The 18,809-nt window shown below is 40.1% G+C and overlaps 1 protein-coding gene across 5 annotated transcripts in view; it reads left to right on the plus strand.

The window, feature by feature from the left end:
- LOC126469889 (uncharacterized) overlaps positions 1-18,809 on the plus strand; it is a 425,616-nt gene that overhangs the window by 370,649 nt on the left and 36,158 nt on the right. For all 5 annotated transcript variants that reach the window (XM_050097228.1, XM_050097232.1, XM_050097229.1 and 2 more), the window contains one exon: positions 17,682-17,741. In XM_050097228.1, the coding sequence (XP_049953185.1) occupies positions 17,682-17,741 (60 nt within the window). The remainder of the gene's footprint in view (positions 1-17,681; positions 17,742-18,809) is intronic.

Below are 18,809 nucleotides of genomic sequence, written 5' to 3' on the forward strand. Positions count from 1 at the left end.
TGGGATACTCCAAAGAAATAAAGTTAAGATGTTAGCATGTGCAGATTATATAGTGATCATCAGAAAAAGTGAAATAAAGATTATACAGTTATTTGTGGAACTTGTAGAAGCAGCCTAAAAGTAAATGATCAGGAAACAAAATATATGGTAGTTCCAAAATGTAGTGGTGAACAGAACCAGTAACATCTGATAATTGGACAACATAAATTCAAACATGATGAACAGTTCAAATTTCTGGTTTCAAGGATAAACAAACAAAATCATACACAACTAGATCTGAAAATAAGACTAAAATGCTAACAGAGCCTGTGACTCCATACAAAAAGTTGCAGGATCTAAACTGCTGACAAGCAAAATTAAAATGAAGCTGTGTAACACAATAATCAGACCAGTCCTAACTAATAGAACAGAAACATGGAGTTTAACTAAAACAGAAAACCACCAGTTAGAAGTTTTTGAAAATAAAGTTATAGGAAAATCTTTTATCCATACTATGATAATGAATCACAAAACAGGAAGAGAAGATAAACCACAGAAATCCACTTGCTGTCATAACTAGCAACAGGAATAGCATAATAAATTCCAAAAGATGACATTGGGTAGGTCATCTTATTATGAAAATGAGAGAGCAGCAGTTGGTTTCAAGAATATCCAAGGAGAAGTAATTTGGTAAAAGATCAATGGAAAGACCCAGGAGTACAAGGCTAAACAAATTTAAAACAATGTGCAACAGGATGAGCATAAATAATTGGCAAGACGTAGCACAACATAGGAGCATTTGGAAGCAATTGTGAGATCAGCACAAGTTCTTAACTTTCTGTAGAAGTCAAGAACAACAAAAACTTTTAATAGTGTGAAGATCAGACTCCCCCCACCACACACACACACACACACACACACACACACACACACACACACACACACACAAAACACTGCTCAGCTTCAACGGAATTGTTCATCCACTGCCGGAAAGCTAAATTTTTCAATTTGTGGAGCAGAAAGTTGGCCTTCAAAGATGTTTTCACAGTCCTTTGAGCCAGATATCCAAAATTGGTTTCCTTCCTTTTTTTGCATCTTCAGAGCTGCTGCGAATTAAAGACTGTCACTTTATTGGCAGTTTGGACTGCTTCATTTTTCTGCCCTTGTACTTCCCACTCTGCACATTCAAAATATTCGTTATGCATCCATGAATTTCAGTGTTTGCATGACAAAAGTCATGAATAGTGATATAAACATATACAGATGGTGGTAGTATTGCATACACAAGATATAAAAGGGCAGTGCATTGATGGGGCTGTCATTCGTACTCAGGTGATTCATGTGAAAAGGCTGCTGACATGATTATGACCACACGATGCGAGTTAACAGACTTTGAACACAGAATGGTAGTTGCAGCTAGATGCACGGAACATTTCATTAAAAAAGTATTAGGGAATTCAATATTCTGAGATGTACAGTGCCAAGAGTGTGCTGAGAATACTACATTTCAGGCATTACCTTTCACCATAGACAAGACATTTTCCAAATGCCTTCACATAACAACTGTGAACAATGGCATTTGTGTGGAGTTGCCAGTGTTAACAGACAAGCAACAATGCATGAAATAACCACAGGAATGATTGTGGAACATAAGACAAATGTATCCATTAGGACAGTATTACAAAATTTGGCATTAATGGTCTATGGCAGCAAATAACCAGCACAAGTGCCTTTAATAATAGCACATCATCACCTGCAGTGCCTCTCTTGGACTTGCGACCATATCAGTTGGACCCTAGACAACTGGAAAATTGTGGCCTGGTCAGATGAATCCCAGTTTCAGTTGGTAAGAGCTGATGCTAGGGTTCAAGTATGGCACATACCCCATGAAGCTGTGGTCCCAGATTGTCAACAATGCGCTGTGCAAGCTGGTGGTGACTCCATAATGCCATGGGCTGTGCTTAGATGGAGTGGACTGGGCCCTTTAATTCAACTGAACTGATCACTGACTGGAAATGTGTATGTTTGGCTACTTGAAATCCATTTGCAGCTATTAATGGTTTTCATGTTCCCAGACTATGATGGCCATGTTACCAGACCACAATTGGTTTGAAGAACATTCTGGACAATTTGAGCAAACAATTTGGTCACCCAGATCACGTGACATGAATCCTATTGAACATTTGTGGATCATCTTTGAGAGGTCAGTTTGTTCACAAAATCCTACACTGCCAACACTTTCGCAATTATGGATGGTTATAGACGCAGCATGGCTCAGTATTTCTGCAAGGGAAGACTTGTTGAGTCCATGCTGCTATGCTGGGCAAAAGGAGGTCTGACATTCTATTGGGAGGTATCCCATGACTTTTGTCACCTCGGTGTGTATACTGCTATTGCAATATATATGTAACTCCTTTTTAAAGGAAAAAAGCAAAACACTGATTTATCAGGAGTATAAGACCTTCTGGTTTCACATTCCTGTCATCAGCAGGCATTGCAGTTTCAGCACTTGCATGGTTCTGACTTACTTTAGCACAAGTGTTCCTCATTGAGTTTGATGTACAAAGAATGGAGATAGAATTTTTTCTCACCAGAGGTTTCATGAAAATTTTCGAGAAATCACAAGTGGTCTGCAAACTTATGAACATCTGTGTGAAATGGCTATGCAACTACATGCCTAAAAGACGTGCAGCAAGACAAATTGTAACTTGATAAATAATTGTAGAGATTTTTCTCTGAATACAGGAATCTCTTCCAACAGCTTTTGGAAATGAGATCCAAACAATTGTCGCAGTATTAAATAACATTTTCATATGTTGGTACCCATTATAAGCTGAATTGACACAGTGACAGATATAGAGTTTGTTGTGCCTTTACTCATGTGATGAATGCTGAAATAATCCATCTAATCAAAACTGTAATCATGTAAAGTCTAGTTTACATGACTATACTGGGTTGCAGCCAGCTGCGCTACTAGCCAATGCGCAGTATGGCTCACATGTGCACAATGCCTCGGTGAAACTAAACCATTTTGGGATGCTCCAACTTTGGTGACACTAAACTAGTAGTTACACATGTTTTTGAGGGTATTTTCTGTGTCATTAGCATGTAAACAAACTTAAATATCAAGTGGGGAATGGAGGAAATTGTTCACTTTTCGATATCTGTGCTGTGAATAGGTGTTCATGTGATTTTAACTATGTAGATCATAAAAACAAGCAGTGACATGTTGCTTGAGGGCATCCTATGCAGTCTGAACTGCAGAGCTAAATTAGTTCACTTAGAAGTATGTACACAAGTGGATTAAGAAAAATACAAGCAAGGAAAACATCTGCTGTCGAATGGCCCATGTCTACAAGACTGAAATAGCATAGTTCTTGTTGGCAGGTGGTGGTGGTGGTGGTGGTTGTGGGAACTGAGGCTGTGAAAGAAGAGGATACAGTGTCAGAGAAGTGAATTGGGATTTTTGGTGGATAAGTACCTTGCTTCTAGATGGCCCATAGCAGGTCGACATAGGGGAATAGTATGCAGGTAACTATAGCCATTCTGCAGATTTGTTTGTATATCTTCAGTTCAACAGAGAAGTAGTTATGCATAAGAATGTTGTTTGTCAGATGTGTAAGGAATGAGATGGTGGCTTCGGAGTCAGTAGGACAATGGGAGAGGTAGCATTCAAAAGCATTCAAGGCCTTATCATGAACATATTGGTATATAGGCAGGTTATGTCAACAGTAATGAATAAGGATCAAGGTAGTAACAGGATGGGGATGACTGTGAGACAGTGAAGGAAGTGGGTCATGTCTTTGATATGGGAAGCTACACTGCAGTCATTGGGTTAGAGGTGTTGGTCAACAAGAGTCAAGATTCATTCAGTGGGGGAACAGTAACAAGCTACTATGGGGCATCCAGTATGATTAACATTACGAGTAATGTGAAGCATGTAGAAGCTCGCTGTCATAGTGAGTAGTTAGGGTGAGGAGAGAAATGGATTCAGGCAAAACATTGAGAGATGTGCTTGATGATTTGAGTAGAGATCAAATGAATTCCTGCTCCATCCAGTATCAATTCAGAAAATTATCCATATCCTTAGGTTCAAACACAGGTCCACATCATGTTCCTTAAATGCTAGCTAATGCATGAATATGCAACAGTGACCAAACCAGGAAAACTCCCATTTCTTGATACTACCCATCCTTTTACAATGACCTTCTGATCTTCTGATTACATCATCTGCATCAGTCACTAACACAAGAATACAGAACCTAATTTCCACAGTGGAGAATCCCTGAACTATCTCTACTCCCTCAACAAGACACAGTTACTTTACATACACCCTATCTCCTAAATTGAAACCTTTGCCTTCCAACAGCTGAAAGAGCTCTCCAGACACAATATCAAAAATATTTCCATTGTACTGAAATCCTGCTCATGTCTCAGGACACCAGTGCCCAACAATACTGTGTTTGTATGAATATAGGCCGCACTTTCATTTTTCCTAGAGATTGACTTGAAGAATCATGGTGTGGCTTCTCCCTTAGATCATAAATCTTAAATTTCAAAATGATGTGCACATGTATGTTTTGGGTTGAAATTAATACCATTAAAAGATACTGCAGTTAACCGATACAAGCATTCAAGCCTTAAGAAGAAAATAGTGGAAAACTTACACTTTCTATGCAAATGTAGTGCTAGTCTTGGAAAAAAAAAAAGAAACCACTACATGATTGCTTTCTAGCACCATATGTGTATATTTGCACATGGTGTTCCTTTACTGTAGTGCTGTTTGGCTTATCAAAATAGACCAATATTTAGCCTACATTCCCAAATTTGAACTGTAGTTCTGTGAGGAACAGATTATTTCATTGCATAAATTGTTGACTTCTCCCATATGAAACTTTAAATTCAATTGGCAAAATATTTCTTTTACATGCTATTTTGCAGCCTTCAATTTAAATCATTCCAGCTGTTGTGCCATATCCACATTTGCTGTTTTGAGCTACAAAATTAAGCAAGTCTTTCTTCACATCTGGATATTTGCACTTTTGCTCTCAAAATCAATATGGACTTCTTGAACTACTTAAGAGTTTCTCTTCCCTTTCATAATGCATAGCTGATAACATGAAGCTGTTCAGTTGTTATGTAGGAATGCCAACATAATTTAGTGTCTGCATCATGTATGTAATAGTACTTCATAATCCAAGGTAAATGTAGTAGTGCAGACTATTTTTGAGACTCACTTTTTAGTATAATCTTGTGTCAGAGGTTTAGGTATGGCCTATGTTTGCACGCAGCCTATGTTTGGGCAAATAAGGTACCTATCCTAGACCTAGTGAACACCCTTGTCAATCTGTGGTGGTGCCCAGGTTCCATGTTGCATACAGTTTCCATGTGTCACAATCCCCAAGACTCCTTCACTGCATTTCATAAAATTCATATTCCAAACAAATTCAAATATTGTGGGTAATCTGTCTACCAAAATCTTCAGTTCTACAGGTGTTTCAGTGCTATTGAAAGACCTCATCTTCAGCCTCAAACCCAAGTTGGCTCATTCACTAAACATCTACTCTTCCTTTCCTGTCACCTAGATTGAAAAACACATGCCATCAACCCCTCCAACCGAATTCCAACAGCAATTGTTGTCTCTTCAAATTCATACATTAGTCCATTCCATGATCCTCCCACCTCTTCAATGGCTCCATAAAAACTTACGTCTACATCAGACCCACTAACCAGGAACAGTGCTTGCATTTTGATGACTCCTATTACTTCCACACTAAAAGCCTCTTCCATATAGTTTGGCCACCTGCTGATGATACATCTGCAATGATGAACAGTCACCCTTCCAAGTATGTTGAAGGTCTTACTAAAGCCTACACAGGTAGACAAAGCCCTGAGAGGATGAGCAGAAGTCGGTCCCAAATGGATGCACGAAAGATTAAGTCCAATTTATTGTTTATGAAGACAAAACTGAGCAAGGTGGTGCAGTGGTTAACACACTGGACTTGCATTCAGGAGGATGATGGTTCAAACCCGTGTCCGGCCATCCTGATTTAGGTTTTCCATGATTTCCCAAAACTGCTTCACGCAAATGCCAGGATGGCTCCTTTGGAAGGGCACGGCTGATTTCCTTCCCCATCCTTCCCTAATCTGATGGGACCAATGACCTCATTGTTTGGTCCCCTACCCCAAATCAACCAACCAAGCAATGAAAAACAAAGACAAATATTGCAAAGTCCAATTGCTGGTCATGGCATTGAAGGCCACATCTGTTCAGTGTAGAGGGCATGAAGGGAGTAGGACCATAACCGGCAGCTCCAGGAGGCAAAGGTTTTTGTTGACATCATTATTGTCACAGGTCCAGAGCCAGATCTTGATTTTGATGCTTTTGCAGTCACTCAAAACGAACTCTGCTGATGTGTATGGAGCAGCTTGAGGACCCCTCCAGGGAGCAGACTGTAGCCTGGAGCTGAGACTGGCTGCTGGTGTCCAAGATCGGCATTGTTTAGGACTCTGCCACTACAACAATAGGTAATAGCAGACTAACAGCCCCAAGAAGTGGACCACGGCAAGAGTGCAATTTGGTAATGCACTTAGGCACACTATACCCCCTTGAAGCACCATTTTCACAATGGCCCAGCCCAGAAGATTGGAGATGACCACAGGAACCAATCCTGGTGGCCTTTGGCGAAGATAAGGGCCCACACTGGATCTTGGAGAGGGACAGGCCAGTGGTTGGACTGCTGAGAAGAGGGATGGATGGGTGCTGGTGGGATTGAAGATGAAATAACTGTGACTGATGTGGTCGGTCCTTGAGGTGTTTTTTTTTTTTTTTTGTTCTGGGGTTGAACTGTCCTGGGGAGTGGAACCGTATGAAGTCAGAAAGAGAATAAAGACCTTGTCCAAAGGGTGATGGTGGTGGTACTTGGACAGCTGAGATTTAAAGGTGTGAATGGACATTCAGCTAGACCATAAGAAGCAGAGTGGAAAGGTGCAGTATGTATCAGTGTCATGCCATTTGCTTCACAGAAAGTGGAGAATTCTGTGGAAGCAAACTGAGGGCTGTTTTCTGTGGTAGTAGTTTCTGGCAACTCTCCAATTGAAAAATTCTGGACAGGGTTTGAATAGTCTGCCCTGCAGGTGTGGCAGACTAGGGTGATATATAGGGGAAACCACTGCCAGCACCTATGACGATAAACCAGCAGTGTCCCAGGAAGGACCTGTGAAATCCAGGTGTAGCTGGTACCAGGAGGCAGAAGTGTCTGGCTAAGGGGATAAAAAAGACATGGAGGGGTGACCTGCTTGCACTGGCAGGTGGGGCAGTAGACATGTTGTTGGGCAAGGCGCTTGGCGAGCATAATGCCCAGTTGACTGACATGCAAGAAAAACAAGACATGCTTCTGGAGCACTGCAAGGATCATTTCCCTGCTACGCCCTATCTCCACTGGAGTGAAGCAACACCTCGGCAGACATATCCACTAGTTGCATTATGCTGAAAGCAATGTGATAGGAAGTGCACTTGAAGGTGGAAGAACACATGCCTACGTCAGGGCACATGCATGTGACACTGACAAAAAAAATATTGCCAACTGATAAGCATCTATGACAGATTGGGCATTAATCATTGTCTTGGAGTCCCCGAAAATGAGCAATGTACTGTTAGGATTTTCTGTGTTGACGATGGGAGCAGCTCATTGGCTGTTAGGAATGGGGGTGAGAATACCCTCAATTTGCAACCATTGTTGCTCCAGCTGAAGTCTCTCTCTGAGTGTGAAGGGAACATTTGTGGCTTTGAAGAACTTTGGTGTTGCTGATGGGAGAAGAGCCACATGGACATTGAAATATTTTACACTCAAGAAGGGTTGCAAGAACACTCAGCCAAAACTTGGAAAAGAGATCTTTTAGGTAAGGGTTGATGCCCAGCAACTTAATGGTGGTGACAGAGTCATGGATTTCTAAGCCAACTATTGAATAGATATAGGTCCAAGAGACTGATGGCTCCATGAGCGTCCAGGACCAAAATCCTGGCTGTGAGGGAGGTCACATGGAACTGAACTTGTGCTATAAATTGGCCGTTGACTTTAATGATGCCATTGCTGTAACCATGCAGTGAGGTGTCAAAAGCTTGAAGGCAAGGGGACACTGTGCGATAATAAGGTTGCCAATGTAGGATGGTTGTGCAGGACCCCATGTCTATCTGTAGCTCGATGGGCACATTGTTGATAGCTAGCTTGAGCAACAATGATTTCTCTGAGTGGAAATGCACAGACTGAATGCAGGATGTGCCCAGTAACAAATACACCCTATAATCCACCTCTACATTTGAGGGATACACATGTGCACAGTCTACATTTATTTTGAGCACTGCTTGGCAAACTTCTGCTCTATGTCCAGATATCCCACAAGAGGTGCACTTAGCACACCAGTAGTGGGACCTAATAAAACACTTGCTGCAGGAAGGCCGCCGTTGAGCGCAGTGTCTGACTGCTGAGTCTTTGAGTGCGGTGCGTGAATCCCACCTGGGTGGGGGCAAGAATGGGGCTGAGGGCAGTGTGTTGGTCATTTGGTGAACACTTGTGATGGAACCTGTTATGTGGCTGATGTTCTGAGAGACTGTTCAAAAGCTCTGATATTGAGAGGCATATTTTCAAGGAAGGGTCTTTTATTTTAAGGAAATTTGAGCATAGTTATTCATTGAGGGTGTGCACGAGAATCATGTCCTGGACCAAGGAAGCCACACGTGATTGCTGACACTGAGGATTACTACATTGGAAACAGCAATCGTGAGATAAATCCTGGAAGCATATGTCCATTACAGTAAGTCTGTCCATTAAGTTTTGATATAAAATCTTGTGGTGAGTTGCTGCCACATGCACCTGGGCATGAAAGTATTCTAACAAACTGGACTTCTGCCTGTCATATGTCAGAACATGGAGTCCCACTTCTGAGTTAAGTTGTTGCAGAAGGTGGTAAATGTCTGGGTCCGCACATGCCAGGAAAAGTGCACCTTTGGGTATTACCTGTGATGCTGTAGGCTAAGTAGTGCTGTTCCATGCATGCAACTTAGTTTGCCCATGGCTCGACCTACATGTTGTACTACTGGAACAGTGGGGGGCACCATCCAGGAGCCCTTTACTGTGAAGTCAATCCAGGAAATTGACAGCTTCGAAGGTGACTTGGAGATGGCCAACAGTTGCTTGATCAAGACTTCATGGGTGTGCTTCATTTGGTAGAGCATAGCCCAGGCACTGACCTAAATACTGCCTGGGCACTGGGATACTGCAGTTACCACTTTCGATCACGTGGCCTGCTGAAGAGAAAAGATCTGCCCGGGCAGTGACCCGGCCACCTGAGGCACGGGTGGAGCATAGCCATCCTAGAAGAGCTGCCCTAGTGAGATCCGTGCCTGCATAACCCATCTATGTTGTTGGTTGCTGACTGTGTAGTCACAAGGCCTCGACACAACAGGAAAATGGTTTCAATGATACCCTGGCTGCACAATCTGGCAGGTTCATCCTTGACAGCCAGTAAAAGAGAAAAAGGAATCAGTCAAGTGTGACAAACTTTGGGAACAGCTGTTGGTTTGAGGGTGAAATGAGCATCATAGTTTTTTGCAGCCCCTAGTTCAGGTGAAAACAGACTCACCAAACTCAAGGTAAAGGTCATCCAACACCTGAAACAAGATAGAGACAGAAATGAGATACACAGTATCTTGAATTTGAAAACCAAAAACCCTGAATGTGTTGAGTCCAAAAATATTCTCCAACATCACTGTCAATGGCCGAAAATGTGATTGCCCTCATGACCTCCCGATACTCAATGTCGATCATAAACTGCCCTTGAACCATGATTGGCTGCGTGCTGCCACTGACCAAAAACCAATTGGTGGAGGAAAGAGGATGATGACCCAAGTGATGGTAGACTTTAAGATTCACATGAGATTCAGAGGCCCCAATATTGATCTGGAAATGGAATGACTGTTGCTGAATTTGCATTCTTACTAGGAATGCTGAGCTCCTGGCAGTGCACACTGGTGTAACACTATGGACATCTGTAAACAGTACATTCACATTTGAGGGATGGCTGATCAGGTGGCTAGAACAAACAGTTTCCACATGGCCTTGTTTATAGCAGGCTGCACACTATGCCCCTCCACCCCCTTCCCCCAGTGTGGGAGCGACTATGGGCAGCATATGGACAAAGTTGGGACACAAGGGCAATCTTCATTGGAAAGGGCCACAATTTGCATTGGAAAGGTGGAAAAGGCCACAGTCTGATTGCCAATGGTGTGGACAAAAGGGAGAACACTGAGGGTGTCGGTGAACAAAACCTTTGCTGTGAGGCTGAACACACGGACACTGTCAGTCTCATCCCCAAACTATTCAGTTGGAGGCTTTGACACTTCAAACACCTGTGTGATAGTCAGAAGTTCCTCAGCTGTAGGATCTTATCAATGCAACACCACCTGATGCACCTATCTGTCCAGAGCAGAACAGATGACGATGTCATGTATTAGAGAATTGGCATAAAACTGTTTACAATGAGCACAAATAAATCTGCATGTCCTGCTTCAACCCCAGAGGTTGGCTGCCTATGCTTGATAGGACTGGCCTAGTTTCTTTTGTCTCTGATAAAATTCCATATGGGAAGATACAACATGGTTTTGCTTTAGATAGTGAAGAACTGTCTCTCTCAGGCATTTCAGGAGATGACAATGCCACTGGACCTTTTAATGGAGCAAGTTCCTGAAGCCAATGAAATCTTACTGCTAAATCCAAGCCAAGAAAAAATATTATTGCATATATGGGTACTCCACCTGAAATGCTGTGATGTGCTTTTGCAGATATTGCACGTATGAGTTCCAATCCTCCTCTTCACCTCTTCAAATGGTGGAAAGGATGGGAGAGCAGGTGGACATGCAGAGGGCAGTTGTGGAGGGATTGTTGTACCTTGTTAAGTCATAACCAACTGGCGAATCAAGTCTGTACTCCAATTCAAATTACTTTGTGATTGATATTTTGGTGAGCTGAGTGGTAGGAGTCAGCCACAATCCAATATTTTGCAAGCATCACATGCTCACTGTGTTGCCTGTTGTGTAGGTCACATGCATTGCCATTAGATTAGATTTACTTTCATTCCAATTGATCTGTAGTAAGGAGGTCCTCCAGGGTGTAGAACATATCAGAAAAACAATAATACATGACAAATATTTACAACTAGAACAAATAAGCTAATGTACCTTCCACAGGTCCCAAGTGGAATGATCGTCATTTTTTTTTAATGAACACTATATGAAAGGATCATTTTACAACACTCATTTACTAAGATTGCATTAATGCACAGAATTTAAAATTAAAAAAAAAAAGTTCTCTTATTTATAAGGTAATGAACATATAATAGAACTACTGCAATACTTATTTACAATGAACACATTACTGCACTAAAATGATGTAGAAGTTTACTGTGTGCGCGTGTGCATGTTAAGCTTTTTATGGCTTCTGGCACGTTATAGAAAATGTGTGTTTCTGAATAATGCACACCTTTTTGTACAACAGTAAGTGACTTTAAATCCTTGTGAAGATTATTCTTATTTCAAGTACTGATTCCGTGAACTGAGATGTTGGTTTGAAAAAGTGACATATTTTCAATGACAAATTCCACTAAGGAATAAATATATTTGGAAGCTGTAGTTAGTATCCCTAGTTCCCTAACAGGCCTCTGCAGGACGTTCTTGGGTTCATACCACATATAACTCTTACTGCAAGTTTTTGTGCCTGGAAAACTTTAGCTTGGCTTGATGACTTACCTCAAAAAATAATCCCATATGACATTATGGAGTGCAAGTAAGCATAGTATGCCAGCTTTTTCATTTTTATTTCCCCTATGTCTGACAGAATTTGCATTGCAAATAGAGGTTTGTTTAGACTCATCAGCAGTTCTGTGGTGTGCTATTCCCAGTTGAATTTATTATCAAGCTGTAATCCCAAGATTTTAACACTGTCCACTTCTTCTTTCTGCTTGTCATCACATGTTAGGCATATACTCATGTGACATCCCTTACAAGTTCTGAACTGAATGTAGTCTGTTTTTTCAAAGTTTAGTGACAAAGAATTGGCTAGGAACCAGTGATTAATGTCCACAAATATTTTAGTAGCCGATCTTTCTAAGACTGCAGTTGATTTGCTATTTATCATAATGTTTGTATCATCAGCAAACAAAACAAACTTGACATCTGGTAATATTACTGATGGAAGGACAACGATATACACAAGAAAAAGTAAGGGCCCTAAGATGGAACCTTGTGGGATTCCACATGTAATTAGTTCCGTGTTGGATGATGCCTGATAGCTTAATACATGTCTCTTTCCTAATAACACCCTTTGTTTCCTGCCGGAGATATAAGATTTGAACCATTTTGCAGCATTTTCTGTTACACCATAATATTCTAATTTACTTAAAAAGATATTATGATTTACACAGTCAAGTGCCTTCGACAGATCACAAAATATACCAGTTACCTGCAATTTTTTTGTCTAATGAATTAAGTACATTTTCACTGTAAGTATAGATAGCCTTCTCAGTGTCAGAACCCTTTAGAAACCCAAACTGCGACTTTGACTGTATGTTATTTGTGATAAGATGGTTAAAAAGCTAATTCTGCATTACCTTTTCTAAAATTTTTGAGAATGCTGGAAAAAGTGAAATTGGATGGAAATTTGACTCTATTTCTTTATCTCCCTTCTTGAACAGCGGCTTAACTTCAGCATATTTCAACCATTCAGGAAATATTCCACTGATAAACAACTTATTACACAGACATGGATATAATAGAGGGGAACATTCCACATGGGAAAAATATATCTAAAATCAAAGATGATGTGACTTACCAAACGAAAGCGCTGGCAGGTCGATAGACACACAAACAAACACAAACATACACACAAAATTCAAGCTTTTGCAACCAACGGTTGCTTCATCAGGAAAGAGGGAAGGAGAGGGAAAGATGAAAGGATGTGGGTTTTAAGGGAGAGGGTAAGGAGTCATTCCAATCCCGGATCCAACTGCACATACACATTGGTTGGATATGGGTGTGTGTGCGAGTGTATACCTGTCCTTTTTTCCCCCTAAGGTAAGTCTTTCCGCTCCCAGGATTGGAATGACACCTTACCCTCTCCCTTAAAACCCACATCCTTTCGTCTTTCCCTCTCCTTCCCTCTTTCCTGATGAAGCAACCGTTGGTTGCGAAAGCTTGAATTTTGTGTGTATGTTTGTGTTTGTTTGTGTGTCTATCGACCTGCCAGCGCTTTCATTTGGTAAGTCACATCATCTTTGTTTTTTGATTACACAGATAGCTTAATATGCTACTTAACTCTGAATCACATTCTTTAATTAGCTTTGTTAGTATCTCAGCATATCCACTAGGTGTTTTCATTTTAAAGATTTTATGATGGACATTACTTCTTCTGGGGTAGTGAGGGTCAAATTCATATTATGGAAATTACTTGAAATGTCTGTGGTGTGAGGTATCCCATTGCAGCATCTACAGAACCTGATAACCCCATCTTTTCAGTTAAAATGTTTGTTAAAGAGTTCTGCAACACTATACACATGTCACTGATGTATCATTTACTCTTAATGCTATTTGCCCCTCTTCCTGTCTGGTTCTACCAGTCTTCTCCTTCACTATATCCCACATTGTCTTTATTTTTTTTATCTGATGTGACTATCTTTTCCTCGTAATATATTTGCTTTAATGTCCGTATTACAGTCTTTGATATTTTGCTTTATTTCTTGTAATGTGCTATAGCATCAACATCAGAACTGTTTCGGATTGACTGATAGTTTCCTTTTTGTTTTACAAGATACCCCTATTCCTTGAGTAATCCATGGATTCTTTGTAGACTTTGCTCTAACCTTGGTTAGTTTTCGGGGAAAACAGTGTTCAAATAAGGTAAGCACTTTATTAGCAAAAGTGTTATATTTTCCATTCATGCCATGAGCTCTGTGCACATCACTCCAATGAATGTCTCTGAGGAGTGTCCTAAAATAATCAATTTTTGGCTTATTGATTACTCTCTTGAGTTCAGATTTAACAGATTTTATATCCTGTTCAGTATTAACATTTAACAGAAGGAACTGCATGTCATGGCTGAGAGGCCATTGACTATTGGTTTTGTAATATAATTTTGTTCATCGAACTATTCTATTCCCTAGTTGGGAACTTTACAGTGGGAATTATGTTGAATGATAGTGTTACTAACTGAAATAAGTCTTTAAGGAACTCTACATTGGAATGACCAGCAACCACTATTTATTTGTTTTTGGTTGTTAAATGGGCCAGTACAGTTTCAAGGTGGTTTATGAACTGATTAAAGTTATCTGCAGGTGCTCAATATACACTTAATATTATGAAGGATTTTTTATGAAATTCTACTTCTGTTGCACATGCTTCCATATGCTGTTCTAGGCAAAATTTATGAATGTATATGTTCTTAAATTTATGACAGTTCCTGATGAATGAACAATGCCAACCTAAATCTTGTAACACTTAAAAGTTCTATACCAGTGGTCACATGATGTTCAGAGAGGCAGATTATGTCAATTGGGTTTGAGGACTCTTATTCATCTATGCAGATAATTAATTCATTAATTTTATTTCTCAGTCCTCAAATAGTTTGATGCAATAAAGATAGCTGACATTTCACATTGACAGAGTTAAAATTGGGTAGAGTAGAAATTTCTGCTGGTTGTTGAAAATCCTTAACCAATAGCTGTTTATGCTGATGTAATAAGCTAGAATTAACGTTTTTTGGTTTCTTTCTCAAACTGAAGGTTTGTCTCAATCTTAACCCCTCTTGAAACTTGGTTTCTTTCTTTCCTGTCTATCCTAAAAAATGGTTTTTACTGAACCCTATAACCATTGGTATTTTATCACTCATGATAGTGCCTCCCTCCTTTAACTTTCCTGCTATTTTCCCCAACCAGCTTGCTGTTCCCTTTCCTGTTGAGGAGAAGGTCATGCCTAGTATAATCCCGCCTATTGAGAGAATCAACAGGAACCACCCCAATGTGTGACCCCACACCTGACACAATCAGCCATTCCAACTTTAAAGTAACTCTCCTGATGGAAGAGTTCAAATGAGGTCGGTCTTGGCACCCAAGAGCAGATACAAACTCAACACTAGTATGCTTCGATGCTGATGCAATCTTTGCCAGGTCACACTCTATACTGTACCCAGGATCTTTGTCAGTACTATTACCTGGCCCATACACTATAACCACGGCGTCTTCCTTAGTGAAATCTTTGCAAAGTGATCCTAAATCCTCTGTCATCTGCTCCAGACCAGCACAACGTTTAAAAACATTGGTGACCTAGTTCATCCTGCAAAAGTTAGCCAACACCTCTTCCATGGGAGCTACCTAGCAACAATTTCTTTATCTTTATTGATTTCACATTCTTACTTTTCAGTTTCCTGCTGAAAGTTTGTTGTGCTCTGTCTACACCTGCAACTGCTTGAGGCTCACCAGCTTCTAACTGAAGCAACAGGTGAAATCTATTTTCCACGTTCATCATGAAGCTGTCAAACAAAGTTCTAGGCCTATTCCTCCTGTTGTCTGTTGCCACTTTCCACCTCTCTTTACCCTTGTCCCTCCAGCCTCAAGGGTGGCAGTTTTCCCCTCTTGTTCTAGTATCTTCCTATCTCTACTACATATCCTACAAAACCACTGATGAATCTCATTTGCTTCCCCCACTCCCACGCCACTACAGCCACCCACACGGGAAAAACTACAGCACCCATCACACCAAAGCCCCCACCTAACAATTCTATGGCGAGACAAGCACTTTTCACTTTTGATAATCGTGATAGTTTATTAAGAGTAAGTCAGTTAAATTACAGATAAATATGAAAATATGATTCCACAAATTTGGCCTATACACAACTGTATATAAACAAAAACAACAGTGCAAAGTTTTTGAAGCAACAACTTAAACTTTATGATACTTTCTAGAAATGTAAGTTTAATAATGAAGAGGTATACTACAGTTAAATTGCTGGAGAGAGAAAAAAACAATTAAACAAAATTCTATAGACTTGCTATGGCAAAATATAAACAGAAAATATGACTATAACCTGACTGTACATCTTCTCGTGTTTGATGCTATATTATGGGAAGAAAAATGAAACGTTTAATGATATGCTTAAAAAGCACTCCAATACACCTATTTGCCATGCAATCAGTACTAAACTAAATGTTGTTATAATCTCAAATGACTTATCTTTAAGAGAACACCAAAACTCACGCTAGTCGCCTGGCTGTAGGGGAGCAAAGCGTGGCTGGCTGCAGGTTGGCAACAATGCCTTCTGCCACTGCAATCTGTCCAATATAAAATAATTTTAATTGGAGTATAGCTGCTGCTGTTATTGTTCAAACTGCTGTTGTTGCTGAATAAGCTGCTGCTGTAACAACATACCAAATGCCAAATCCATTGTACTCGCAGAACACCCATGGAATGAAACAGTCTCATTGCCGAAAATGGTAGAATCTGCAGTTCTTTATTATAGCAACCAAATACACAAGAAGTATGATGGTGAGGCAAAGCATCAGAATTTCACAGGCATGTGAAAATATTAACAGAAGAATAGCAGTTGAGGCTTAGTCTGATAATGTGCAAAGTTCGTCATACAGAAACACAGAACAATCCTAATCAGTAAGTGGAACCTTCTGTGAGCACAGCCGATGCAAGAGAGAGTGAGGCTGTGCTGGCAGCATACTGTTGGGACCACTCAACAAGCAGTGATGCTTGTTGTAGCGAGTGAAGTGGACACTCTTGTTTTGACCTCTCACTCATGCCAGTGAACATGAATTCTGCAATCATGGTGACAGCTTATATGGGCATGCTGCCACAGTTTTGCATTTTTAAGAGCTGGGCTTTCACCAGTGTATATCTGTAGGTATTGTGGCTGTTACACCACCTGGAAGGAAATAATTAACTGTCAGCCATGAAAAATTGAAAGCTGCATTAGCAACTGCCAGCTTTCTTTATTTGGCTGCTATAAATTGTTTTGATGTTAAAGTAAGAGGACAGTTTCCTCCTGTCCCTAACACTAAGCAGAACTTGTCACAGTCTCCTATTTGAAGAGAGTGCTGCCTGGTGATGGCTGTGTTGAAGTGAACTTTGTGTGTGACAAATGACCAACAGTGTAGCCCCTTGTTTCTAGTGAATAGCCTCGCTCTAGTGTGATGAAGCCTTGTCCCTCCTGTTTGAGCGGAAGCTACTCCCAAACATTAGAGGAGAGGTGGCCCCCTTAGGTAAATAGAATCTTGGGAGGGGAATGAATCAGATGTACACTTAGTGTGTATCATGCAGGGAGAGGGTATCATGCAGCACATATATTTTTACTGTTGTTCTGTTTCAAATTAGTGTTGAACAAAGCTTCTGAGTGAAAGTCTTCCAGTGTTACTGAAATTTCTTTATACCTAAAAGCGATTACACTGTACATAATATCGTGATGCAATTTTTGTAAGCGCATTAATGTTTATATCATTCACTCTCTAAACATGTTAATCTTAAATTTATTTTAGTAGCAATGATCACTGGTGCTGTTTGATATTTTTCACAATAGGAAATGTTAGCTTTGTTATTTTATGTATTTTTGAATTGTTGTAGTTTCTGCAATTGCTATTGTTGTTATATTTTGCAGCTCCGCCATGGGAGCCCAGTAACGAGACTCAGAATCCAGTTAGGAGTTCCTCTGCATCAGGTATGGTCTGTTATAATAAGACATCCTCTTAACCATCTATCAGTGTGTGTTATGTCAGCTACAGGTGACACTGCTCAGTGTAAGTATATAGAAGTAGAAAACCATCCAAGCAGCTGTTTTATGAGACACCTATTGTAGTGCCACTCTAGTGGGTTTATTAACTTCCCCCTCGTTCATTTCTCTCTCATGTATGTGTGGTGTTTTTGTATTATGCTCATAGTAATATGTGCTAGAGTGAGTCATGAGTGTGACTCCTGTCACAAGGCTGTTGGACAACTTCAGTAGACTACATCATTAACAATTATTATTATTATTATTATTATTATTATAACAGCATACAGTAGCTAATGCAACAGATGAAAAGCCACAAATAATGAGCTGGTGTGATGTTTACTACCATCTAAAGAAATAAATGACATAACTCACTTCAGCATATCTGCAACCAGTTACCACTAAAGTTAAAGTAAGTACATGTATCTTAATCTGGAACTTTAGTTGGAATAAGTTTCACAGCTAGCACGAATTTTCTGAATGATAACATTTTTATACACTGGCTGCCATTGACTGGATTAAAACATTCCCTTATTTTGCAGTAACTAGTTTGCAGGTTCAGCTGTGTAGCCACCTTCAAGTGATCATCTGAAATACATATCAGATTCAACATAGTTAAAATACTGAAGCTTACACCCAGTTAAACACTGTTAAAAAGCATAGGGGGTTGAAATGGTGTGCAATGGAATTACATGTGTTAATGTAGAATTACAACTGGTAGGCATACAATAAATGTGAACATTTGTTAAGTAAAATATTTTACATGATTTTTATAATACAGCCAACTGGTTAGAGAGTAAAATCTTGTTGCAGCAGGTCGGCTGTATTATGCAAATCATGTTCTTGTATGGGCACTGTCTCGCAGCCATGTTTAAAATTGTAAAATATTTTACCACATTACTAGATTATACGACAGAATAAATTTCACCAAGTGTTTCTTGAACAGTATTGGCATATACTGTGACACCTTTGGACCAATTGCTCATTGATGCATACTGCATTGTGTCATTCAAATAA

The sequence above is a fragment of the Schistocerca serialis genome, chromosome 3, assembly GCF_023864345.2.
Source record: "Schistocerca serialis cubense isolate TAMUIC-IGC-003099 chromosome 3, iqSchSeri2.2, whole genome shotgun sequence".
Taxonomy (NCBI): domain Eukaryota; kingdom Metazoa; phylum Arthropoda; class Insecta; order Orthoptera; family Acrididae; genus Schistocerca; species Schistocerca serialis.